Source organism: Macrotis lagotis, chromosome 1 (assembly GCF_037893015.1).
Source record: "Macrotis lagotis isolate mMagLag1 chromosome 1, bilby.v1.9.chrom.fasta, whole genome shotgun sequence".
NCBI classification, from domain to species: domain Eukaryota; kingdom Metazoa; phylum Chordata; class Mammalia; order Peramelemorphia; family Peramelidae; genus Macrotis; species Macrotis lagotis.
This window is the reverse complement of record NC_133658.1, coordinates 351,737,701-351,764,202: the sequence shown is the minus strand read 5'-3', so window position 1 is coordinate 351,764,202 and position 26,502 is coordinate 351,737,701. Positions and strand designations below refer to the sequence as shown.

Sequence of the window (26,502 nt, the reverse complement as noted above, 5' to 3'; positions counted from 1 at the left end):
CCCAAACCCTCTAGACCTCTCACCGGAAGGAGATGGCATAGGAGTTGGGTTCACTCCGCTTGCGCACAAGGAAGGCCCCATCTCGGGGGACACGCATCAACATATGTTCCGCCTGGGCTCGGGTCAGACTTGCATGATACCACCTGCAGATAGGTCCCCAGGGTTAATGCACCCCACTGTTTCTGGACAGAAAGGTCCCCAGATCTCTAGCACAGAGCTCCTCCCTTATTAAAGTATCATGTTTCCCCCAAAGCCCCAAAGAGCCCAACACCTCCTCTGCCCCCCCAGGGCCCCCATGCCCTCCCCTCTGTTCCATAGAGCCCCAGACCTCCCCCCCACCTCCCATCCAAGTGCCCCTCACTCTTTGCTCTCGTGGGCATTGGTCTGAGGTACAGGCTCCGTGAGGCGCATCTCAAACTCATTGCAGCGCAGTGGCACCTGCTGGTAATGGGTGATGAGGTCATAGAGCGAATCAAATACCAGGTTGTCTGTCAGGAAGAACTTGGGGCTGCCAGCATCCTGACGTGAGTGAATCCGGCAGTGCTGGACCTTCCCATTCCGCCTGGAGTGGTGGGGGAGAGAGCATTTGTGAAGCCCCAATGCCCGAGCTGAACCCCAAAGTCATCCATGGGTGTCTGTATTTAGACTTAGGATATGAGGGCCCCTTAGGACAGTCTGCTCATTCTTACTTCCCTTTAGTCCTTGATCCTTGATCTGATATATAGCTATCTATATGCTCATCTAACATATATATATTATATATGTATTATATATATCTGTAATATATTCATATAAAATAAATACACACACATCACAGGATACCAGAATCCTGGGCCTCAGAAAAAAAAGATGCTGGGGAGGAAGGAGGATGAGGTTGAAGATAAACAGTTCATCCCAACATTCCTCATCTATAAAGGTCCCTCAATAGAAACAATATGTCTTAGAAAACCTGCATCTCCTAGAAGACTGAATGCTAAGGGAGAGCCCTGATGGAGGGCAGGGAGATGGGGAAGTGATTTTTCCCATCCCTCAAGGCAAGGGAACACAAGTACCAACAGAAGGACCTTACCAGAAAGAGAGTGTGTAGTCACCAACAAAAGTCTCACTCTCTCGAACCAGAAAGGAACCATCAGGAGCTCCAGTCTCAATGCAGTATTCAGTGAGGAGTCTCTCAGCAATATGACGCCCATCACGACCAGCCCCTAGCTTCCCATGGAACCATTTCTCGCTGGAGTGTAGCTCTGCACTGCTACTCACCTGGGGCGAGAAGGATGGGAAGGGGACAGGGGAGAGAGATTTCACCCCTACTCCTCCCTCTCAGACTTGCTGGGGGGGTCACCTGAGATCTCAGCCTCCATGGCCTATCACATTCCCATTTTCATCTCCAACCTCTGGGCCCCAGCTCCATCATCACCTCCTTAGGCTCCTCCTCATCATCGTTGCCTTGGTCGCTGTTTGTCTCCTCTGAGTAGTAGATCTTGCTGCTGGTCAGTACAAAATAGTGCGGGTACCACTCCTGGGGGCCATAAGACAAAGTCACAAAGGACCCTGAACTGCCCCCATGAGTCCTGCCCAACCCCCAGCTCCTTTCAATTACCCCCACATTCCCCAGGTCTCCTTGTCCCTGGCCCAGGACTCACATGGTTAATGGGATCTTCCAAGTAGAGGATGCCATTTTTGATGGAATTGCTGATGTCATTCTCTGAATACATCACTGAGGTGGGTACCTCCTCGTAGGCACTGCCCTCAGCCAGCTTCTTGTGCTGCCAGAAGGGGAGACAAGGATCCTCCCTTAGTTCCAACGTTCCCAATCTGCCCTTCAGACTGGTTTTCTAGGAAACCTCCACTTGCTAGGTCCAAAGTCTCTGACAGATTTGGGGAGGGGGGAATAAACTGGCCAGACAGAAGGTCTGCCTCCTCTGCCTGCCTGTAGCTCTGCAAAGATCACTGGGGGCCCAGCAAGTTCTACCCAGCCCAGGCTCAGCCTCCCAAGTCTGGCTGAGGCAATGGGAGTCAGAAAGGGACAGTGGAAAGGAAAGCAAGAGGGATGTCGACATCCCTCTTGGGGAGACCCCCAGTCCTACTTCATCACCTCAATCCCTCTGTTTCCCATGTCCTTACTGCCAGACCCTGCCTCCTCCCCTCTCTTTTCCCCTGGTACCCCTGCCTACCACCCGGGTTTACCTTGATAAGGATTTTTCTCTTGAGCTGGTTGGGTGATGGCAAACCATCAGCCGCAATGTCCACAGGTTTGGTAAGAAGGGTGTCTCCAAATACTTTCTTGAAGTACTGGGCCATGTTTCTCTGCTGAGCAATACTGCAATGATCCTCAATGGATAAGATAACGGGGTATCTAGGACAGGAAAGTGGGCACCAAAATCAGGTCAAACCCCCCCTCCCCCCGCTTCAGGCCTATTGGAAGGGGAGAAGAGGAGGGCACATGGGTCTTGCCCTGAAGAGCAAGTCCGGTTAGGATCTCACAACCCACACCAATGCTAACACCAATAACTTAGCATGGGGTGAGGGAGGAACATGATGGGTGACAAGGGGCACCTGAGGAGGAAAAGAGCACTGGTACAGGCAGGTTTGAGCAGCAAGGTGATTCAGAGTCAGGAAGACCCAGCTTGGTGAGCTCAAATCCAGCCCCAGACACCTCCTAGCTGTGTGACTCTGGGCAAATCCCTTTACCCTGCTTGCCTCAGTTTCCTCATCTGTAAAATGAGCTGGAGAAGGAAATGGCAAACCACTCTGGTATCCTTGCCAAGAAAATGCCAAATGGAGTCACAGAGGGTCAGACAGGATCAAAATGACTTAACAAGGGGCTGGCTGGGGAAACTAGGGGAGACTGCACAGGACAGGGGAGCTTGGAGTCAGCTACAAAGAAAGCTGGAGAGACAGAAAAGACCTTAAGCTTAATGCAGACCCTCCCTCCAAAGTGGGCTCTGTAAATAATTGGTACTTAATAAGGGTTCATTATGGCAGTCAGGGAATGCTTAATGGAGGAAGTTGAGGATGGGGAGAAGAAGAGGATGGGAAAGGAATTTCAGGCAGAGAAGATAAAAGAAAAACAGAGAGAGGAATGAATTAGTGTGGGATGGGTAGGGGGACAATGGAAGGACAATAACAAGAGACATCAAATTTATCATAGTTTTCACATATATTCTCATTTGTTCTCACTACAACCCATTTTACAGATAAGGAAACTAAGGCCGACCAGGGTCATAGATGTCTTTGGGTCGTGTCTTAAGAAAGGATTCAACTTTGTTCTTTTAGACTCCAAATTCAACCCTCAATCCACTTTGCAGCCTAGCTCCGGGACAGAAGACAAGAACATTGTTGTTTTTAAAATATAAGTTGTGGAAGGCCTCATACTTCCATTCAACAAGCATTTATTAAACACCTATTATATGCAGAACATTAAACTAAACGATGGAATTGCAAAGACAAAAATGAGACAGTCCCTCTTCGATCAGGGCAAAATAAATGTACAAAGAGAAGTAAATGCAAAATTTATGTCCTGGGAGAGTGTCCCTACCAAGAACAGGGACTATTTGTAGGATGAAGTAAGTAACTTCTGAGTTTTGAAAAAAGGACACTAGGGAGGCAACAAGACCAAAGGCAACGAGAGCTGGAGGGGCTGTGGGCACACTGGTGCATGGTCAGTGGATCTGTGGAATTAGGTGCAAAAGCTTGTGCAGACACTCTGACCCAATTTTACTACCAAGCCTATACTCCAAAGAGATCAGAAAGAGCATGAAGTCCTATATGTAAAAAAAATATTTATAGCCTTTCTTTCCACAGTAGCCAAAAATTAGAATTGGGGGATACCAAACATAGGGAAACAGTAAACAAAACTGGTAATACTGATGTAAAGTGAAGAGAACTAAGGAAATAGTTTAAACAATTATAAAAAATATAACTTTGGAAGACTTTCAAATTCTAATCAAGGCAATGAAAATTCATGAATTCAAAAGACTTAATGCAGAAAAGATATTTTCGGACACAATTCAGAATGTTTTGTGGACAATGCATATTTATGAAAGGGGTTGTATTTTTTTTATTTGTAATTTAAAAAAACTTTACATGTGTATATGTATGTTTGTGTTTTTCATATATTATGTATATATGTATATAGCATTTATTTTAATAGACTATTAGTTTGGCAGTTGTATATGAAGTACAATTTGGAGAAGAGAGAACTTTTTCTCCAATTAGTTCAATTAGGAGGCTTCTGCAGGTAAAGTGTTAAGGGCCAGAACTAGGGTAGTAGCCATGCAAGTAAAGGGGATGAATTTAATATACATTAGGCAGCTAGGTGGCGCAGTGGAGAGTGCTGGACCAGCTTCAGACACTTACTGGTTTTATATCCTTGAGTAAGTCACTTAACTTCTGTTTACCTCAGTTTCCTCAAACTGTAAAATGGATCCCCATTATTATCCAATAAAAGCACCTACCTTGCAAGACTGTTATGAGGATCAAATGAGATAATATTTGTAAATTACTTAACAGAGTGCCTGGCACATTGTAGGTACCATATAAATGATGGTCATTTGTATCATCATCATAATTGTTATTTATTGTAAAAGTAGAATCAACATCATTATCATTGTTCTATACTATGAAGGAATTGTCAACATCATTGTTATATTGTGAAGGAATTGTCAACATCATTATCATTTTTATACACTGTGAAGGAATTACCAACATCATTATCATTGTCATATATAATATGGAAGTAGAATGGCACCCCTTGGCAACTGACTAGATATGAGAAAAGAAGTCAAGGTTGACTCTGAAGCTACCAAACTGGTACCTGTTGGTTGCCATGGATGGCTTTTGGGCAGGAACACAATAAGGTTATTACTGTTGAAATGGACTTTAGCTAGGTCAGCCCTCCCACATTTGGAAGATGAGGAAACTGAAGTCTAAGAGAAAGTAAGTGTCTCAAAATTAAGAAGATCAAGTTGGAAACTTGGTCAAAAAGGTTTGAATGAGAAGAGCATGGAATCAAGGACACTCATGTTAAAGCCCATAGCAACAATCACAAAAAGAATGACAAAGAAGTAGAAGGAAAGATCAAAGGGAGACAAAGTATAAACCAGACTACAATGTAAGTGGGAAATGTTTAACAAAAAAATTTGGTTTTTTTCTAAATCAATATGTAGTCAAGAATCCATTTCTATTTAGTTTGATAAATAGGTAGAACAAACAGGACTTGGATGTAAGAAGAGGTAGCATGGTACACCAGGACATTGGACTGGAACTTGTGGGGCCTCAGGCAAATCCCATGAAGCATTTGTGCTGGAAAAGCCCTAAAACTGGACTCCCGCCTGGATCCCCCAGGCTTATTCATATCCCCCACTTCCCTCCTGTTCCCCCCATCCCATCTACTCACTCTGAAGTCACAAATGCGTGTTCCTTAATGGTGTGCAGAACATCAGAGAACTTGATCTTGGTGGTGAGGGTATGACCATGGTAAATAACAGGCATCCCATCTGGCCCATCCCAACAGTCCACTTCAAAAACCAGAGGGAGAGACAATGGTCGTTAGTCCCGCTAGACCAAATGCTAAGGCACCTCTCTCCACTTCCTTCACTAAGGTCTCAGATGTTGGCCAACTATAATATTCGACCACTGCCCCCATCCCCCAATCCCTCCCTGCCCCTGACTCACATTCAATGCATCGACAGCCCATACGAAGACACCGTGCATAGGCCTCCAAGGAGGACTCACTGGAGAACTGGTCCCCGGTCAGGTACCTATTATTCATAAATGAAATTTGGATTGGGAGTAGTCAGGTCAAACAAGGTGACAGACCTTTCTTCCCTTAGTCCATCACCCAGCTTCCCCCTAGGTTCCTCTCTTCCCAGGGTAGATAGAAGGAAGACGAAAAGGGAAAACTGATGGTGGGAAGAAGGGAGAAAAGAACAAGCCTGGGTCCTAGAATCCATCAGCCCACAGGTTCTCACGTGTTGTGGGATGAAGAGATCCAATACTGAGACAGGGGGTTGTTCATGGTGTCCACACACACAGAATCCAGCTGGGAGTTCCAGATGTTATTCTCTTTGGAAAACAGGAAGGTAACAAACTGCCCCAAAACAGATGGGGAAAGAAATTGAATTCCCAGCAACGTGAATGCTACCTCCAAAGGAGGGTCTGGGCTTTCACCTTGGGAAACAGACTGCTCCCCCAGTCCCATCCCCTCCCCATCTACGCAGTCCAATGTGCCTCTTCCTCCAGCTTCCCCCATATTACAGGAACCCAATTTGGTCAAGAGTTCTGGGCCCTGGGTGGCGGCTGAAAGTACTGACTTATCACATGAAGTTTAAGATATCCTATGAAAAAGCCAATTACCTGGCACAACCCAACCCCCAAAGACACAATCCGATGCCCAAAGGCACAACCAACTAGGCAGCCAGTTAAAGGACAGTGCCCTAGAGTTGGAGTCAAGACAACCTGAGTTCAAATCCAGACTCAGACCCTTATCTGCTGTGTGATTTGTCATTTAAACCTTTGTTTACCTCAATTTCTTCATCCATAAAAAGATAAATCATAGCACTTTCCCAGAATAATGTGAAGATAAAATGAGATATCTCTAAATGTTTAATAAACTTTAAAGCATTATATAAATAGTAGCAATTATTAAATTTTAATTAGGATCTATAGGGAAAAGCTACTGGAGGTTGACTTTCAGTCCATATATAAGAACTTGCTAATCTAATCAGGATTGTCAAACAGATTTTCTTGAGAGAAAGGGAGCTCCCTGTCACTGTAGGTATTCGAGCCAAGACTGGTAATCATTCATTGGGGATGCAGAGCAGATTCTGCAGTGGGTGGGCAGCTGGCCTTGGCAACCTGTGAGGGTCTCACCTCATCCAAGAAGAAGTAAGGTTCCTCAATCTCCCGAAGAGGGTCTTGGAGGAAGCTGAGCATGAAGTCCTGGACCTGGAGCCTATCAGTGGCCCACAGCTCCTACAGGGACAGGACCCATGTAAGATGCCAGGAGCCCCAGGTCTCTGAGTCTGCCTAGGCAGCAGAGGGGAAGATCCAGGGACCCCTTTCCTGACACTCCCCAGGGACCCACATCCACTCACCCATTCCTAAACCCTCACTAGTAGGACCAATTGCACAGCTGTGACCTTTTCTCTTTCCTGCCACAGTGCCCATCCCCTAATCGGATCAAAGTTTTTTCTCTGGGGCTGAAAAGTCCTATGACCCAAGAGACCCTCTCCCTCCCCTAGCTCCATGGCCCTTGGGACCCCCAGTACCCCTTGGTATTCCAGAAGAAATTGCTGAAACTCAGACAGGGATACTTTGCAGAGCTCAGGTCGATCCCCGCCCCTGGAAACAGGAAAAAGGGAAGGAGAGAGTAAGACCTCAGCCCACTCCCACTAGGACAACATAGAGAGTCATTGAATTTAGAACAGAGGGACCAGAGTTCTACTCTAAGCAACTCATTTTAAAGAGAGAGAAATTAAGTCTCAGGAGGATGAGTGTGACTTGTCCAAGGTCATATACTGAGTGACGGACCTGCAGCTTGGATCCAGATCCTCTGAATCCAAATTTGGTTCTCTTTTTACATCATACACGGTCCAACGGATCAACTGGGGGCAGCCCAGATAGCTATCTATTTATGGGACCTACAGAGCAGCATCCTTCCTCCCTTGGGAAGCCCATTCAGTGTGGGGGCCCTTAAGGCATGAATAGCTCCATCCTTCTCCCTAACTCTTCCTCCCCCCCTCCCCCGCCCCAGGGAAGCCAGGCCAGTCCCACAAACCTCAGAGTACCGGCTTCCAGGAAAGGAAGGTCCATCTGTGGGAGACAGAGCCAAATCAGGAGAAGGGGATTGGAGATGGGGTTCATAGTTGGCCTAGGAATTGGGAGTGAGTGTGAAGGATAGAAAAAGACTTCAAGGAAATGGGAGTCAGAGGGTCTCAGATGACAGCTCTTTTGTACTCTAGTGTCTAATTAAAATCACAGACTGTCAGGATCCCTATAGAGGACAAACCAGAAGCCAAATGCTTTGCCCAGAGTAATAAGTAGCACAGTTTGAAGTATGATGACTCCAAATACAGAATCTTTCCTATACTATTATGGCAACTGGGTAGTATTGAGATAGAGCCATAGGCTGAGAGTCAGGAAGGCTTGAATTCAAATCCTGCCTCAAACACTTACTAGCTATGTGATCCTAGGCAAGTCACTTAACTTTTGTTGGACTCAGTTTCCTCATTTATAAAATGAGGATCCTAATGGCACCTATCCCAGGGATTACTGTGAGAATTAAATGAGATACTTATAATGCACTCTGCAATCTTTAAAGCATATATAAATGCTAGTTATTATTATTATTATTATTATTATTATTATTATTATTATTATTATTACAGACTACGTGTTGGGGATCAAACAAAATAATATTTGTAAAGTACTTAGCACAAGAATACAGCAGAGACTTAATAAATGCTTAATTCCTTCCTTCTACTACATGGTGGCATCTAATAAATGTTCACTGAATTCAACTTAACAGAGGTGGTCTATCAGATCTATGAGGCAATAGAGGTTTAGGAGTATACTCATTTATAAGTGAGGGGGAGACGAATTGGGGAGTACTCACAGCCCTAGAATGGTTCTCACCGATTTCTGGGCACTGAACATGAGGCTCCGGTAGAGCTGTGCAAACTGTCCGTAGGTGATGTCCCCACTGCGCTGCTCCATATCCTGGCAAAGCATAGATCCTTTGGTCATCCTTGGGGTGCCCAAGGTCAAGAGGGAGACAAAGGAAAACTCAAGGGAAGACTCAGGTTCCCTTCCTTCCTCTTGATCCAAGGTACCTCTTGGGGGACACTCTGTGGATGTGGGCCCCAGTCTACCTGCTCCCACTGGTGATGCCTCTGCTGGGGCTCCACATTGCTGGCCAGGAGCAGAGAGACACACAGGTGAATTGAGAGACAACGCTTACCGTCAACCGTTCCCTCAGGAACCGCATGTTGGGAACTCGGTAGTTGACCTGGGACAGCATGTTCTTAAGATCCTTGGCAGAGATCCTGAGGTGATAAAGACACCCCCTTATCCTCCACTCTGTGGTCAATGAGCTGGTGTGCTCATTCCACAGATCTACCACTGAACCTACCCTCCCCCGGGCTAAGCTGACAAAGCCCTAAACTAGCACTAAGAAGAGGAGTAGTGCCTGGCTGGATGTCATAAAATCACTGACTGCTAGAGCTGGGGAGGAGCTCGGGACACACAGCACAGAAAGTCAGATCAGGACTATTGTAATTTCCTCATTTTTGAAATGAGGAAACTGATGAGGGAGGAATGACAGCAAGGAACAATTATCTATGTTCTGAATTTCCCTTCAAATCCCCACTTCCAACTGCCCGACCCCATGAGAAACACTCCCCTAAACTCCCCAGCTAAACTACAGACAGATGCACAGAGAGAACTATACCTGACCGCTTAACCATCTCAAGGAGGGGATAGAATTTGGAATTCAAAACTTTAAAAAAAAGTAAGAAATTATTTTAATGTGTAATTGGGGAAAAACAATATTTAAAAAGAAACTATATACAGAAATTTAGGAGCTAGGAGGAAGATAGGCAGCAGCATCATGAAATAGCCCATTCACTTCTGCTATATCCCTTAATCCCCCCTGCATGTAATGGCATCTAATAAATTCTTTTTAAATCAAATTGTGTGCCCTTTCTGGAGAGGTCTGTATCCTAAAGAGATCACCAAAAAAAAAGGTAAAAAACCCTACATGTATTAAAAATATTCCTAGCAGTTCTTTCTGTGGTCACAAAGAACTGGAAATTGAGGGGATGTCCATCAACTGGGAAATGGCTGAACAAATTGTGGTATCTGAATGTGATTGTTTAAGAATTCATGAAGGACAGAACTTCAGAAAAGCCTAGAAAGACTTACATGAACTGATGTTAAATGAAATGGGCAGAACAAGAACATTATACACACCAACAACAACAGTAGGTGATGCTCAACTATGATGGGACTTGTTCATTTCAGCAGTACAATAATCAAAGACAATTTTAAAAAACTTATGATGGAAAATACTATCCATATCTAGAGAGAGAACTGTGGAGTTTAAATGCAGACCAAAGTATACTATCTAACTATCTTCAATTTTTAAAAGTTGCTTGATGCATTATGTCATTTTTCTCTCTCTAATGTTTTTTTCTTCCCTTTGGATTTGATTCTTCTTTCACAACAAAATTAATAGGGGCCTATGTTTAGCATAATTGTACATATACAACCCATATTAGATTGTTTTCTATTGGGGAGGGGGAAGAGAAGGGAGAAAAATGTAAAACTCAAGACCTTGCAATAAAAAAAAAACACTGGTGAATTCTACTGCATGTTGTTAGAAAAACAAAAAAATAAAAAATATATTTTAAAATAAAGGAATAAATTAACTAAATTGTGTGATGCATCCTTTCTTTCCTTTTAAAGTTTCTACCATATATTTTCATTTACAGAAAAGGTGTGGGTGGGGTAGCTCTGTTTGTCCTCCAGCTCCTACAGGTGATCTTACTGGAAGCATATTTTAATATAACCCAACAGTCAAGAGGTCCCAAGGGGAACATTCTCTTCATACAATTAGGTCCCACTGCCTGTAGGAAGGAAGTTTCTTCTATTCTGGGAAGGTCTAACTGCCCAAGGATAACACAGAACTGACCTTGTCAAGTATCAATAACCACCCCCACCCCCCAGCTCCATGCCCCAAACAGACAAAATTTGCACCATGAACAAGGCTCCAGATTTGAACAACTAGGGCTAAGCACCACAGTCCCCTGACTCCCTAAACCCAGGCTTCAACATGGAGCTAGGTGTACCTGAGACCAGGTCACCCACCTTCCCCTTATAGAGTCACACTCCCTGGGCCCCACATTTACCTGTCTTCCCGATTCCGATCTACTGAGTAGAACTGCTTCCGGAGCCACCTAAGACAAAGCACACCATTTGAGAAGGGTCTCTGGATCAGGCGATACAGTCAACATCAATACACTAGTGAATCCTAGAGTCTCCCATATCTTCCTTCCCTAACATCCCCCTAGCCCCAAACATCAAAAGAGGCAGCTGGCCCAGAGGTTGGCAAGGAGTACCTCTCAATCTGCAGAGGTGTGGCAGCTTGGATGGTATCAGTCACGAGCCAGTTCAAACCTTTGATCCACATGTTCACTTCATCCTCTGACGTGGCTGTGGTTAAAAAGAAGAGCAGGGTAACTTGAGGCTGTGGATGCCCCAAGAAGCGGTCAGACATACCCACTTCCCCTCTCTGGCTATATCCAGACTCTCCCAGCCCCTCACCTTGCAGACTCAGAGTTTTCAGGCGGAATTCCATGCCATACAAAATGACAAAGCAATGAGACTGGTCAGGTCGGAAGGCTGGGTCCTCCTGGTATCGGTCAAAGTCACGAGAGGTCTTTCCAGGGCGAATCTCTTTGATTTCACGAATATCCACTGTTAAAGAAGAAAAGAACCAAGCCAACTCAGAGAGCTACTAATTGTCTTGACTGTAAACAACTACTAGCCAGGATTTGTGAGGCAAAGGAGAAAGAATTCAGGAATTTGGGATCTAGAATCTTAGAACTTAGGCTGGAACTTCTCATGAGCTCCTGCCTCTCTGTGTGACTTCAGGAAAGCCACCAAATATGTAAAATGGAGGGGGTGGACTCTGAGGTACCTTCACACTATAAATTTATGATCCCAGGATCTCAACTGACCCATTTTTATTACAGCCTCTTCCCTTTTCCCCCTCTCTTCCACAAGTCTATCTCTATATTAGGGGCTGTAAGTGAAACAGAAACAGACATTCATAGCTAACAAAAAGCCCCATAATGTAAAACCAATGCTGCCAAGATTAGAAGGAAACAGAAAACTGGGAAATAATCATCACAGCTAGGGGTTCTGATAAAGGTCTCTAAAATATATTAAGAATTGAATCAAATTCATAAGGTTACAAGTCATTCCCCAATTGATAAACAGTCAAAGGATATGAACAGGCAGTTTTCAAATAAAGAAATTAAAGCTTATGTAATCATAAGACAAGAAAAAATGCTCCAAATCATTACTGATAAGAGAAATGCAAATTAAAACAACTATGAGGTACCACCTCGTACCTATAAGATTGCCTAAAATGACAAAAAGGGAAAACGATCAATGTTGGAGAGATTGTGGATCAATTGGAACATTAATGTGTTATTGAGAGTTGTGAACTGATCCAACCATTCTGGAGAGCAATATGGAACTATGTTCAAAGAGCAAAAAAACTGATCATATCCTTTGACCCAGCAATATCAAAACTAGGTCAATATCCAGACGAAATCATAAAAATCATAAATAAATCATAAAACAAATAAATAAATAAATAAATAACAGAAAAATAAATAAATAAATCATAGAAAAATGGGAAAGTCCAAAATATTCACAGCAGCTTTCTGTAATGGCAAAGAATTGGAAACTGACAGGATTCCCACCAATTGGGGGATGGATAAACAAATTATATTTATGAACGTTATGGAATACTACTGTTCTATAAGAAACCATGAATGGTCAGACTCTAGAGAAGCATGGGATGAATTACAGGAACTGATACTGAGTGAAGGGAACAGAACCAAGAAAACATTGAACACATTAACAAAACTGTGAGTTCATCAACCTTGATGGATGCAGCTCCTCTCAGCAATTCATAGATCTAGAACAACCCTGGGAGACCTGTTATGGACAATGCCATCCAAATCCAGAGGAAAACAAAGAAAAATTTACAGAATCTGAATGAACACTACATTCATTTTTTTTTTTTTTTTTTTTAGTTTTGGCAAGGCAATGGGGTTAAGTGGCTTGCCCAAGGCCACATAACTAGGTAATTATCAAGTGTCTGAGGTTGGATTTGAACTCAAGTACTCCTGACTCCAGGGCCAGTGCTCTATCCACTGCGCCACCTAGCCGCCCCTACATTCACTTTTAAAAAATTTCTTATGTTTTTCCTTTCCTACCTCAAGATTTTCTTTCTTTTCCATGGCCTAAATTCTCATATAGAACATGACTAATCTGTTATCATGTTAATCAAGTTAAACACAAATCATATTTCACAATGTTCACCAGACTATTTGCCATTGAGGGGAGGGGGTAGGGGGGTGGAAGGAAATTATGTAACTTGCAGAGTAACTAGAAAAATAAAATAAAATAAAATATCAAAAGTGAAAAAGCCCCATTCTAGTAAGAGGGACAGGATTTCTACATCCTATGACATTTTTAGGGAGTAGGGAGGAGATCAGGGTTAAGTGACTTTTCTCAGTGGATTTGAACTCAGTTCCTCCTGACTGCAGAGTCTGTGCTCTTATCTATTGCGTCACCTCGCTACACCCATACTACAGTCATGAGTACTAAATTGTATGGTCTAAATGGTATATGGCACCAGGCTACATGAGGAGCAGATAGAGGAAACTAGGGATTTTCCACAGAGAGAAAAAAAGAAGTTGATTAGAGATCCATTCAGCTTGACCCTGGAGGGAAGAAGGTACACAGAGGCTGCTGATACCAAACAGATGTCCAGAGGCAGAGGGGGCTGCTGTGGGAAGAGGGGAGATCCCAAGCAAGGGCTAGAATGACCACCTGACAGGGACGGCAGAGAGGGGCTTCCTGACCAAGAAAGAATTGGACTAAGTTAACTCCAGGGTTCCTCCCAATTCTCAAAAATTCTGAGTTCAGAGAAGAGAGAACCAATCATCATACGGTGTGATGAGAAGAGATTTTCTAAAGGAAGGAGCTTCTTTGTGAGGGACATGGACAGCATCCCCCACCAACCCCTGTAGAAGACTTTATAGGGTCACAGCTTTGGAGTCAGAAGCTCATCACAAATGCAGCAAACAGCAAAGCTGGGATAGAAACCAAGGTCCCTGGTCTTGTTCTATTTAGCCACCACATTCTTTTACTTATCTGCTCCACTCAACCAGCAGATGACCACCTCTTAAGGGTATTCCAAGGGGCTTCCTTCATGGAGCATGGGGAGTTTGAACTGGACAACCTTTAAGGCTCTTTCTCATTCCTCAACCTCTGTGACTCTACAAGGTGATCCCAGAAGGACAAGTAAAATGGTTGAAGATGAGGAGTGTTTCCAGGACAAGAACATGCATGAGCGAAGACATGAAAACTGGAACAAGTGTTGAATGTACAGATTATTTAGAAATTATCTCTTTGTGCCTCTCCTCTTCATTTCTTTGAAGACGTGGGGAGTCCTCATACTTAGAATACTGAACAAACTGTCAGATTATTTTTTTTATAATTAACTAATTTAGCTGATGTTTTTTCCTCTTCTTCCTCTTTTTGTTTTTCCTTAAAAAAAAAAACTTGGCTATAAGGGATAGCTGGGGGAAAGGGGAGAGGGCCACAGAAGGAAATTTTGGTGATATAAAAACAAAAGCTATCAAAAAAAATTTTAAGGCCATTGTGCACTTAATCCCAGAAAACAGCTGAGAAAATGCACGTCCCTCCCTTCTCTGAAGAAGCAGGAGACTACAAGAGTTGAGTCTGCACAGGCTGCCTGACTTGGTCATCTTGTTTGTTTTGCTGATCTATCTTTTTTCTTTTTTTTTCTTTTTTGGTACAAGGACGAGCTTCACTGAATGGAGGGAGGAGGGATGTGTTCAGAAATAAAGAGTTGACAAAAAAAAAAGCCATCCCTTTTTTAAAAGCAAAGACACACAAAAAAAAATCAATAAACAAGAGATGATTGTAATTATAAACCCCACCAAAAGCACCCCTCTCCCACTGTTTGGCACAGCTGGGTGGCACAATGACTATGGAATCTGAGGATCTAAATTCAAATCCTGACCTTGCTACATATAAAAAAGGGCAAGTCCCTTTTCTCTCTGGAGCTCAGTTTCCCTCTCTATAGGATGAGATTCTTACTGGTTCTCAAGCCCAGACTTAGAAACTAGCCATGACCTGGCCCAGCCTCTCCCAGTGCTAAGTGGTAGCCATGGTGACTCTTGATGTCTGCCCATGACCTGACCTTCCCTCCCTTGGATGCTTAGGGAGCAGAGTCAGGTGAGGAAATGCCCAGGAAAAACTGGAGGGGGGCGGGGGGGGGGGGTCAAAGGCAGTGAGTCATTTTTTCTCAACATAAGGCATTTCTGATCAACAAACTCCAACCAATACTCATGATTCTGTGTAGTGTTTGTGCTGGGGGTGGAAAGTGGGGGGATGGGGAGGGGGTGGTTTCTTGCTAGTCAAGAGAGGGCTAAGAATGAGGAGCCACTTCTCTTCCCCTTTGCTCTACCAGATTCTGGCCTGGTGGGAGGCAGTCAGTGGCTAGGAAGAGGGAGCCCAGTCCACCCCACCCAAACCTCAGGTAGGAGGCAAACACCATGGAGGCTATAAATATGTCTCACAAACATACTAAGAGAAAGAAGATTTGTCCTCTGAGCTAAGGGAGCTCTGGAGAGGCCAGCCAGGGCCGGACCTCCCCTCTGGGTGACTTCTTCCAGTACTCCTGGCCCCCGCCTTCCCTCAGGGAGGAAGCAAATTTGCAGAAAAATCCAATCACTCTAAGATTTAGGGGAAATGATGCCTTCAGTTCCCTCCCTTGGAAGGCTGGTATGCCTTTTAAATAAGACTCTAGAGGGCAATGCTCACCCTCGTGGGAATAACACTTTAATGAGGGAATTTGGGAAATTTCTAGAGGGAGATGTAGTTGGTTGGTGAGGTGACTTCTTGGCAGTCCCCCATATCATAGCACCACTAAAACTTCCAAGAACCCAACCAGAACTTCATCCCACAGTCATCCTAAAGTGGTGATTCTGGAGGAGTAAAACAGAGCTCTGAAATAGGCTAAATGGCAAAACAATTTCAGCCTAATGGGAGTGACCAAACATGATCCCCCAAGGAAGGGCTCTCCCTTACTGCACTGCACTCCCAGCCCACTGCCCTCTCCCCCACCCTTGCCCAAACCAGAAAAGACCCAAGGTCCCATGAACAGGGAAGGATGAGGCAGTCAGTGGTTCAGGAGTCAAGATGTAGAGAAGGACATCCAGCCTTGAGAAATTCTCAGAACCCCAAATGGTTTTCAACATTAAAACGTTCTGAGTATACGAAAACAGGGACCCTGAGACCCAGCTGCTAACAGGAAGAACAGAAAGATTGCCAAGGGGAACAGGAGCACAGATGATAAAAGTATAAAGGAATAAGGGTCAGGGTGAGGGCTCCCACGGAACATCCAGTTGCTAGAAGTAGGACCAGGAACCCTAGATTCCTTCCCACTGCCATTCCCCTTTAGGCATATCTGTCCCACATTGGAATCCCTGGGAACTGCTTCAACCCAAGATCTCAGGGCCCTGACCTCTCCTGGACTAATCTCCTTTGTCTCCTGACTCACACTGGGAGAATCCATTCTTTGCTCTCACAGCAACCTGTGACAGACAAACTCTTAAAGAAAAAAAATATGCCTAAGTAGTCATTTAATAAAGGTTTACTGAATTAGAGGACAAGACCATAAAGGCAGTTAGGTGACACAGTGGATAGAGCCCTGAACCCAAATCCTGCTTCAGATAGTGTGTGACCTTGGGTAAGTCACTTTAGACTGTCTGCCTCAGTTCCTTCAACTATAAAATGGGATCAATAGAAATTGCCTTTCAGATAAAATGAGATAATGTATGTAGAATGTTTTGCAAACCTTAAAGCATCTATTTAAATGCAGGCTTTCATTATCTAACCTCCCACACCCACCCCTGTGAAATTCTTTTCTCATTACAGGCAGGTCTTTATTTTTGGTTCAATTACTTCCCAGGAGAGGGAGTTCACCACCTCCCAAAACAGTCCATTCCAGTTTTAGACAGCCTTAGTAGTTACCAAAGAGGCAGCACTCAGTGGATAGAATGCTAGGCCTGGAATCAAGAGGGGGTTCAAATCCTGCCTGGGACACACTAGCTGTATGACCCTGGCCAAGTCACTTAACCTCTCCCTTAATCCACTGAAGAAGGAAATCAGTATCTCTGCCAAGAAAACTCCATGGACGTGATTCAATAACAACTGTTACAAAGCTCTTCATTATACTGAAGGGTATTTCAATGCCCCCCTCTCTCTAGTCCCCCCTTCCTCCCACCTTTCCTTCCTGCTTCCCCCAGTACATCAGTCATTTGGCTTCACGTGCCACTATATTCAGTCTAATGTAGTACAGTAGAAAGAACACAGGGTTTGGAGTCCTAGTAACCCAGATAGAAGACAATTCTGCATCTACTGTTTCTCTGAGCCTCCTGCTGGACTGAACTCTGAGCCCTCAATCTCTAATGGGATAATGCTCTGACCCAGGTAATCCCAGTAACACCCACCCTCTCCTCCACCTTTCTCTCCTCTTGAGTGGGCAGCTAGGTCTGCTCCAAATCCTTCTTCTGCCCCAGGCTGGGCACTCAATGCAAATGCCCATCCTTGGGTCCATCTCTTGTTCATTCCAAGGAACCCCCACGATAAATAATTTACTCTCTCTTCAAGCCCAAGTCCAAACTTCCATGCTCCCATTTTTAGGGATTTCTACTTTACTGAAAAAGCTATAGGTCATCCAATGGAACAGCTCTTAACTTCTTTCCTGGTCTGGTGGTTCAGTTTGCAAACGTCATCTAGCTGCTCTTCCCTCCCCACATTCTCCAAAAAGTAGCTAGCACAACTTCTCAGCACCCCTCTTCTGCCTTCCCCTTCCCCTCAGATTCTGGCCTTCCCCAGGGACTTTACGTCATCAATCACTCCCTCCCAGCCCTAGCACAAGGCCAGGATGGTCCTGGAGCCTAAGAATGAAAGTCTTAAGATCCGAATATGAATTCTTCCTGGCTGAAGGCGACCTTGAACAAATTGATCTTCCTCACCAGAAGAATATAGTACACCCTAACAGCAACATGGGGGTGATGATCAACTTTAATGAACTTGCTCATTCCATCAGTGCAACAATCAGGGATAATTTTGGGGTTATCTATCTATGATGGAGAATACCATCTGTATCCAGAGAAAGAATTGTGGAGTTTGAACAAAGACCAAAGACTATTACCTTTAATTTTTAAAAAAAAGTTATCTTATCATGCAATCTTTTTATCTATTATATTTTTTTTCCCTTAAGGATATAATTTCTCTCTCAACACATTCAATTTAGATCAATATATACCATGGAAACAATGTAAAGACTAACAGACTGCCTTCTGGGGGGATGGGAAGCAAGAGTTGGGGGAAAAATTGTAAAATTCACAAAATAAATAAATAAATTTATTTTAAACATTAAAAAAAAAATCGGTCCTCCTCTCTGAACTTCCCAGCTAAAAAATGTAGGTAATGATCTCTTCCCTATTCACCTCAGGAGACTGCTGTAAAAAAGAAACTGTGTCACCCTTGCAAACCCCACAGAAATGGGAGTTCATATTTCTCAGTGGAGAAAGCCCTTAAGCGGCCTCAAAGGCCTATGTAAATAGGAATTGTTAGTATTAACAATAACAATTTTAAAAGCAGGCCCACCAGGAGGGCAGAGACAGGGTTTGGATTGGGAAGAAAGGAAATGAAGTGGAGGGACCAGATGGGTGGAGACAGAAAGGGAGAGAGGGAGGGATGCTCTGAAGGCAACTTCAAAGGTCAGAAGGCGTCAACCCCCCCCCACAATGTGAAACCAATCCCCAACACGGGTGAATCAGAAAACAAGCCCTCTGGTTCAAACCTCCTCCCCCACACAGGAACATCTGGGCTGCCCAGAGTTCGGCAAGCCCCCTGTACATAGGACTGACACAAAAAGGCAGAAGCCCACCAACAGCTGGACCCAGGACCCCTTCTCCAGCCCAAATGATGTCAGAAGAAGGCATCTTCCACTATGTCCTGGGCAATCAGGTCTCCCTCTCACCACCTCGTAACCCAGCAAAGTGGCAAAAATAAGTAAAAATTAAATGCTGTGACTATAAATGTATAATCTCTACTGAACTGCTTATGTTCTCAATAAGGGGAGAAAACTTGGAACTTAATTTTTTAAATGAATGTTGAAAATTATTTTTTACATACAATAACAAAATTTTTTTTTAAAATTAAATGCTAATTCAGTTATAGAAAACCCTGTGAGTCATGAGTGCCTTCCACATCATAACCCAAGGAGGTGGGCTGGAAAAGAGATGATCAAACCCAATTTTAATTACATGAGGAAAACTGAGACTTTGAAAAGTTAAATGACTTCCTCAAACTCATGCAAGTCCAGGCCCCCCAGCGCACCCCCTGGTTTTTCCCTACTTCTTTTCATATTATAAGAGAAATGCTGTTTAGTCCACCAGTATTCAGCCCTATTTCACTTAGAGCAAACTTGGGTGGACAGAAGGGCATTCATAAGGTGGTGCCTAAGGCTCTTCACTCCCCCCCCCCAAAACTCAAATGATTCCACCTCCACAATGAATAATGATCAAATGACATGGACAACTTTCAGATGAGAAAATGAAAAACAACTTGGAGGCACCATTGCTCAGAAAAGGAATGGGACCTTCGGCATGGTGAAGGAGACAGAAGCTCCCTCTTCTCTTCAACTTAAACCTTTATAGAGATGCCCAGAGCACGGAGATAAGTGACCTCACCAGGGTCACACCCCCAATAGGGTCCAGAGGTTGAGGATCTTAAACCCACATCTTAATGGTTGCAAGACCAGCACTCTACCTACTCCACCACTTTGCCTCTCATGGCATCAAACTGGCTAATAGGATTAAAAACTCAAGGCCAGTTCAGTTTTAAATACACAGGTACAACCATTCATTGCTAATAGGATGGAAAACTTGTAGAATCTTTGTGGAGAGCAATCCAGGAAGTATGCACTAAAAGTTACAAAAATTATCATACCTTTGAAACATAATTTCAATGCCAAGAATATATTTTATCAGTGTTATCAAGACAAAAAAGAACAATTTGCTCAAAAGACTTCACAGAAGCATTTTATGCAATTACAAAAAACCTGGAAGCAATCTAAGTGTCTACTAATAGGGGAATGTTCATATTGTTGTAGATTAACGTAATGGAACACTATGAAACAAATAAGGACAGTTAGGAGGAAAACAAGGAAATCCAGTAGGATTTCCCTGCAATAATGGAAAATGAAAAGGAAAACCAAAAGGAGCTCACTTGTAATCATACAAGAAAAAGTCATTGAGCATGGTCAAATACTGATAGGGACTTAGTCTCCTGGGAAGGATTGAAAAAGTGTAAGGATACTATGAAATTACTTTAAATGTATAGTTACTAAGCAATTTTAGTTCTTTATATTATTCACTATTCAATTTCTAATAAAAAAAATTTTTGAAAAATTTAAATTAAAAAAAATAAGTAGCAAGGTGGAATGAATACTCCACTTTCAGAGTATATTTTAAAATAGTCACAAATTTCTGTTTACCCAACTTTTGAAAATTAGGATCGCCTTATGCTGAGCCCAGGCATATTTCCTGCCATCTCATTCTCATCTCCATCTCCAGAATGGGGAGAAGGCAATTTTCCTTATTCTGTAGAGGAAACTGAGGCTTATATAAAGCAGAAAAGAGAGAAAGTCATAATAGACTCCAGAGCTCCCAATTGCCCAGGGCTTAAAGTCCCCCTTTCTCTCAACTCATGTAACATTCCCTCTTTTCAGATCCACTTCCAAATAACTTTCATCATGCCAAGCAATGAAAGAAACCACCCTCCCCCGACCAGCTCCCTCCCCCCCAAGAGGAATGGGGTTCAGTCTCAGCACCAACCGGAAGGAAGCACATTCTCCTCAGAACTGCAAGCTGGGCCTGGGGGAGGGCACGAGGCCTCTGGTACCTCAAACCCACATCCTGCCCACCTCCCTGCCCCCTTCTAGTTTCCCACAGCACAACGACCCAATTAACTCCTCTTCCAGGGGAAGGAATTAAAGAACCCAGCAACAAGCTATCAAGACATATGGTACCATTCCAAGAGATATAGACTCCATGATCAGTAACACTGACTAGAAAAAGGCTGACCCACATCATGAACTGATGACGTAAATCCAAGGGCTTCAGCTTTGGGGTCCAGAAGTCAAGATAATCATACACTAGAGGCACTTTTTTTTGACCACTACTCCCCTTCCCTAGCCAAAAGCCATGGACACATAGGCCACGAACCACAGATAGACTGTGTTAAAAAACCAAGGTGGGCTTTTTCCAATTACAAGGAGGTTCTTAAAAGATTAACTTTTTTCAATTAATAAGAACTTATTTTCTCTTCCTCTTGAGAGAAAAGAAAAGAAAATCTTCAAAACAAATAGACATCATCATATTTAGATCACAAAACCACGTATCTATCACTTCTCTATAGATGCTTCCCTACAATGGGTCAAAGGACACATACAAACATCCACAGCAAGACATCAATCAAGCCCCAATCCAACTCTGACAGCTCCTGGATACACACATCCAGCTCTAGTCAGAGCTCAGGTAAGGGATGGGGGACTAGAGGATTCCCACTGTGTCAGCAGTGATGATGTTTGAAGATATAAGATGCTAAAATGAGGAATTCAGGCAACATGGATAATCTTCTATGAAATGACACAGAGTAAAGTAAGCAGAATCAAGAAAACAATATACTATAAAAAAAATACTAAATGAAACCATGGTAATGGATGATATTGCTCAGAGAAGGCTAGGGATGCAGAATACACACATGGAGCTGGCCACAGTCACTTCCTTGATTTGGTTTAGCTGTTTTCCCTTCTTATAACAAAAGATGGGATGGAAGGGATATGGTGTCTAGATATAAAAACAAAAGGAATCAATAAAATTTTCATCTAAAAATAAAATGAAATGAAGGGATTGGACCTGATGACCTTTGGGCCCCTTCTAGTTCTGACATTCTCTAAATCTCTCATGTGCACACTAATTATCAACAAGCAAAAAAGAAGAAATTAAGTTGGTAGGTACATATTAGCCAGGGGAGGACTGTGGGCATTCTTTCTGACTGGAAAAGGACTACCAAGATTGTCCAGCAGGTTAGAACTAGAAATAATACAGACGGCTAGCTGGCGCAGTGGGCAGAGCATAAACCCTGAAGTCAGGAGTACCTGAGTTCAAATCCAAACTTAAATCCTAGCTGTGTGGCCTTGGGCAAGCCACTTAACCCCATTGCCTTGAGAAAAAAAAAAAAACTAGAAATGATAAAATAAAAATAATAGGGAGTTGATACCCAAGATAAGCAAGGAGATGCTTAGAGAGGACCCAACTGCCTTGGTTGAATTCAAGTCACCTGGCCCACATCCTCCAAGAATGCAAGAACTGACACAGATGTGACTTCTGAGACAGCTATAGAAGCAATATCTGAAAAAACTGGGACAATGGAAGACATCCCACAAGACTAAAGAAGGACAAAGGTCCTGATTTTCACAAAAGAGGAAGAGAAAAGTCTTTAAGTTACAGACCAGGGAGCTTGACTTCAATTCCTACAGAAATTCTAAATGAACCACAGAAAACATCTGATGAACCTCTAGAAAGGGAAGTGTTGATACGTGAGCCTGCTCATGTGTTTTGCCTCTGTGATGCAATGGCTTGAGTAAATGGCATAGAAGTACACCCATCAGATTTGGAGATGACATACAGCTAACAAGGATAGTCAAGATGTGAAATGATCTTGACAAGTTAGAGGAGAAAGCTGAATCCAATGAGATTCAGTTTGCAAAGTCTTATGCTCAGATCCAAAAATTCAATTTCACAAGCATAAGATGAAGACAGCAGGTGTTCTGAAAAAGATTTAGAGGTTTTAATGGAAAAGTCAATATTGACAGTGAGATATAGCAACCAGAAGCTAATTCAGGTTTGATCTGTATTAAGAGTTACAGAACTTCTAGAAAGAAGAGAGAGTTTAGGGTACTAATTGCACTCTACTTTTGTACTTCAACTGGAGTACTATTGCTCAGTTTTTGAGTCCTCCAGCTTAAGGACATTGATAAACTGGAAAGTAGCCAAGCACGGCAATTCGGATGGTTAAAGAGTCTTAAATTGCTTATCCTAAAGAATGTGATCCACCCGTGACACAGCTGGAGGTGTTGGAACACAGACTGTAGCACATTTATTATTATTATTATTATTATTATTATTATTATTATTATTATTATTATTTGGGGGAGGGTTACAGGGCAAATGGGGCTGGGTGGCTTACCTGGGGCTGCATAGCTGGGTGACTGTTGGATGCCTGAGGCAGGATCTGGACCCAGGTGCTCCCAGCTCCAAGGTCAGTACTCTGTCTGCCACACCACTCTGTCTGCCACACCCCTACTATTATTATCATCATCATCATTTTGTTTTATTTTGGTTTTGGGTTTTTTTTGGTTTTTGCAGGGCAATGGGGTTGGAATGGCTTGCCTGGAGTCACACAGCTGGGTGATTGTCTGGTGTCTGGGGCCTGATTTGGGCTCAGGTGCTCCTGGCTCCAGGGCCAGCGCTCTGTCTACTGTACCACCTGGCTACACCTATTATCATTATCATTATTATTATTATGAAAAAAAAGAAGAATTTTTTCTCTTGCCTTTACTTTGTCGCTCATGCAGGTCTATATTTTTGGGGGGAGGGGGATTATGTTACTCTTAAACAAGAATATTTTAATAATGTATTAAAAAATCACTTGTACAAAAAACAAGAATAAATAAATAAATGGGAAAAGTCTTAAATTCATATAGATGAGAATCACTGAAGAAAAATGTAAGACAATGGGGAGACAGAGGTAGAGATATAGTTGTCTTCAAGTTTTGAAGGGGTGTCATACAGTAGAGCAGGAACAGTGGATAGAAGATGCAAATAGGCATCCCGACAATTAGACCTGTCCAGAATCTGAGCAGATGGTCTGGAGAGGCAATGAGCTTTCCCTCCTTGGATTTCTCTAAGCAGTGTCTGAGTAACTACTTGTTGAGAACATCATAGCAGAAATACTTTGCAGGTATAGTTGGAATAGATGACCACCAAAGTTCATTCCCAGCTCTCAAATACTGTTATTCTATGAGTATTATGGAATTAGGCTAGGAAGGTAGGTTCGGACCAGGCTGTAAAAAGCTTTAAATGCCAAAAAGACAAGTTTCTAATTGATCCAAGAAGTTAACGTGGAGCTACTAGAGTTGACCAAGTAATGCCAGTAGGAGTACTAATGATCCAACCTATACTTTAGGGAGCTCACTCTGACAGTCGAGTGGAGGATAGATTAGAGTTGAAAGAGCCTTGATGACAGGAGATGCATTAAAAAACCAGGAATGGTCCAAGAGATGATAAGGATCTGTGACAAGGTGGTGATCATGTGAATGAAACAAAAGAGATGGAAACAAACTGTGTGGAGAGAGAAATGATGAGTCTGGCAACTAACTGATTAAGTAAGAAGACTGAAAAAGAAGAGCTGAGGATGAAAGGAACAAATAAAGTATTGACTACTCGTTGTTCAATCATTTTTATATTCCTGGCATCTCTTTATGATTGGAGTTTTCTTGACAAAGATATTAGAGTAGCTTGCCATTTCTTTCTCCAGGTCATTTTACAGATGAGGAAACCGAGGAAGACAAGGATAAATGACTTTCCCAGTATTTTCCACTTGCAAAGCACTAAGCTGAGTGCAAGAGATACAAAAAGAAAAAATTAATGAAGGAGACAATATATATGAAAAGTTTCCATTGCAAGTTGGATGGAAAGATCCCCCAGGGCCCTCAGGGCACAACACAAAGGAGATGGTAAGGCCTTTTTTTTAATTCCACCTCCACTAATAAAAGTGTATCAGTTTCTGATACTGAATCATTTGATAGGGCCAAGAACTCTGGTGCTTAATCCTTTTTTTTTTCCAAGTCTTCAATAGAAGTGATCATGGCACCTGCAAGAATAATTGCCAGGTTGCATCTCCAGAGGAATTACTGTCCAGAAGACACTGGGTCGGAAACCTTGTTAGCCACAAGGCCTTGGGTTCAAGGGGATACCAAGGTTGCAAATCTGGATGACTGGTAGGATAATAGTATCTTGATAAAAGATAGTCAAATCTGTAAGAAGAGTTCAATAAGTAGGAAATATACTGGATATAATGAGTTTAGGTTTAACTTAAAAGAACACTTACCTTCATATTTGGACAAAAACATCTGAAGACTTGATACACTAAGAGGAAATACTTTAAAAAACTAAATTAGAGGGGCAGCTAGGTGGCACAGTGGATAGAGTACCAGCCCTGGAGTCAGGAGGACCGGAATTCAAATTCAGCCTCAGACACTTAATAATTGCCTAGCTGTGTGACCTTGGGCATGACACTTAACCCCACTGCCTTAAATAATTTTTTTTAAAAAGTAAAAAAAAAAAAACTAAGTTAGGAAGACACTTAGACCTGACAATAGAAATCCTTATCAGGTAGCCCAATTTAAAAACCATTCACAGGAATCAATTTACAAAATGCTTCAGAAATCTCAAAAGAATGAAGAAAGATTGTGGAATATATCATTACTCAAAAAAGGGTAACCAAGATGACAGCAGTAACTAATAATCTTCAATCCTATAAATCACTATAAAATTTCATGAAAATGATCATGAAAAATTTTCTTAAAGAAAATATACGAGAAATAAATAGGCCAAGTTTCTGGAGCTGATATCTACTACAGATCACATCATTACGTAAAGCCAGGCACCTAAGACCAAAAAAAAAAAAAAAATACAAGGCCCTGGCACATTTACTGATTATAAAAAAAGCATTTGGACTCTCCAGAGCAAATCGTGAAACTCTAAAAGGTTCTCCTTCAACCCGAAGTGGCCCCCAGGCAATATTAAGATCAGATGCAACTCCTTGAGATGAGAAATAACTTTGTTCAACAATACTCTGATTAAGAATATCAAGTGAGGCATAAAACAAGGAGATGGATGATTGCCAAAGGTGTTCATCACTGTCAAGGAAGACATAACTGCACAAAGTCCAAATGAAAATGAGATTCTTATTAGAAAGTAAGGCCCTCTGGACAACTCAGTAAGATTTACATTCTATGTTGTATTGTTACATTCAGCAAGAATCATTGACACCTTAGATCTCAATCCATGAAATTTTTTATATTAAAAGTTTAATTGATGCCATTCTGTTTCTAGCACAGTCTTTTTTTATATATATATCCAGAGAATTGCAGAAATGGAGAAATGGAAGTGACCTCCTTAATCATCTGGTCAAACCCACACATAAAAGGAACATCTCTATTTACTTACTGAAGTGAGCCTTACCTTGTAACAAAGAAGAAAAAACCAATACACCATTTATCTATGCAACACTTCAGATTGATGCTTCCCTACCTGTATAGATGGAAGAACTTGCATTTCATCATGGGAGACTGTATTTCTAAAAATGTATTTTCTCATTAGGTCTAGTAGGAAATATTAGCCTAGAGTCTCGTCTAAATTAATCTGACCTAAAAGAAACACATATCTACACATACACACACACACACAAACACACAATTATAGAAAGCTCTGGGACCAGGAGGAGGAGCAGGCAATCAGTTGACTTTGA

General features: G+C 42.6%; 1 protein-coding gene across 2 annotated transcripts in view; it reads right to left on the bottom strand.

Moving 5' to 3' along the window:
• Positions 1 to 26,502, bottom strand: part of PLCG1 (phospholipase C gamma 1) — a 63,201-nt gene that overhangs the window by 12,636 nt on the left and 24,063 nt on the right. For both annotated transcript variants that reach the window (XM_074211976.1, XM_074211975.1), the window contains exons 2-18: positions 11,323 to 11,475; positions 11,118 to 11,211; positions 10,908 to 10,955; positions 8,960 to 9,044; positions 8,635 to 8,718; positions 7,778 to 7,812; positions 7,269 to 7,341; positions 6,871 to 6,972; positions 5,970 to 6,088; positions 5,674 to 5,759; positions 5,396 to 5,516; positions 2,185 to 2,353; positions 1,641 to 1,763; positions 1,415 to 1,516; positions 1,070 to 1,257; positions 362 to 562; positions 24 to 143 (exon numbers count right to left, since the gene is read on the bottom strand). In XM_074211976.1, the coding sequence (XP_074068077.1) occupies positions 24 to 143; positions 362 to 562; positions 1,070 to 1,257; positions 1,415 to 1,516; positions 1,641 to 1,763; positions 2,185 to 2,353; positions 5,396 to 5,516; positions 5,674 to 5,759; positions 5,970 to 6,088; positions 6,871 to 6,972; positions 7,269 to 7,341; positions 7,778 to 7,812; positions 8,635 to 8,718; positions 8,960 to 9,044; positions 10,908 to 10,955; positions 11,118 to 11,211; positions 11,323 to 11,475 (1,903 nt within the window). The remainder of the gene's footprint in view (positions 1 to 23; positions 144 to 361; positions 563 to 1,069; positions 1,258 to 1,414; positions 1,517 to 1,640; positions 1,764 to 2,184; positions 2,354 to 5,395; positions 5,517 to 5,673; positions 5,760 to 5,969; positions 6,089 to 6,870; positions 6,973 to 7,268; positions 7,342 to 7,777; positions 7,813 to 8,634; positions 8,719 to 8,959; positions 9,045 to 10,907; positions 10,956 to 11,117; positions 11,212 to 11,322; positions 11,476 to 26,502) is intronic.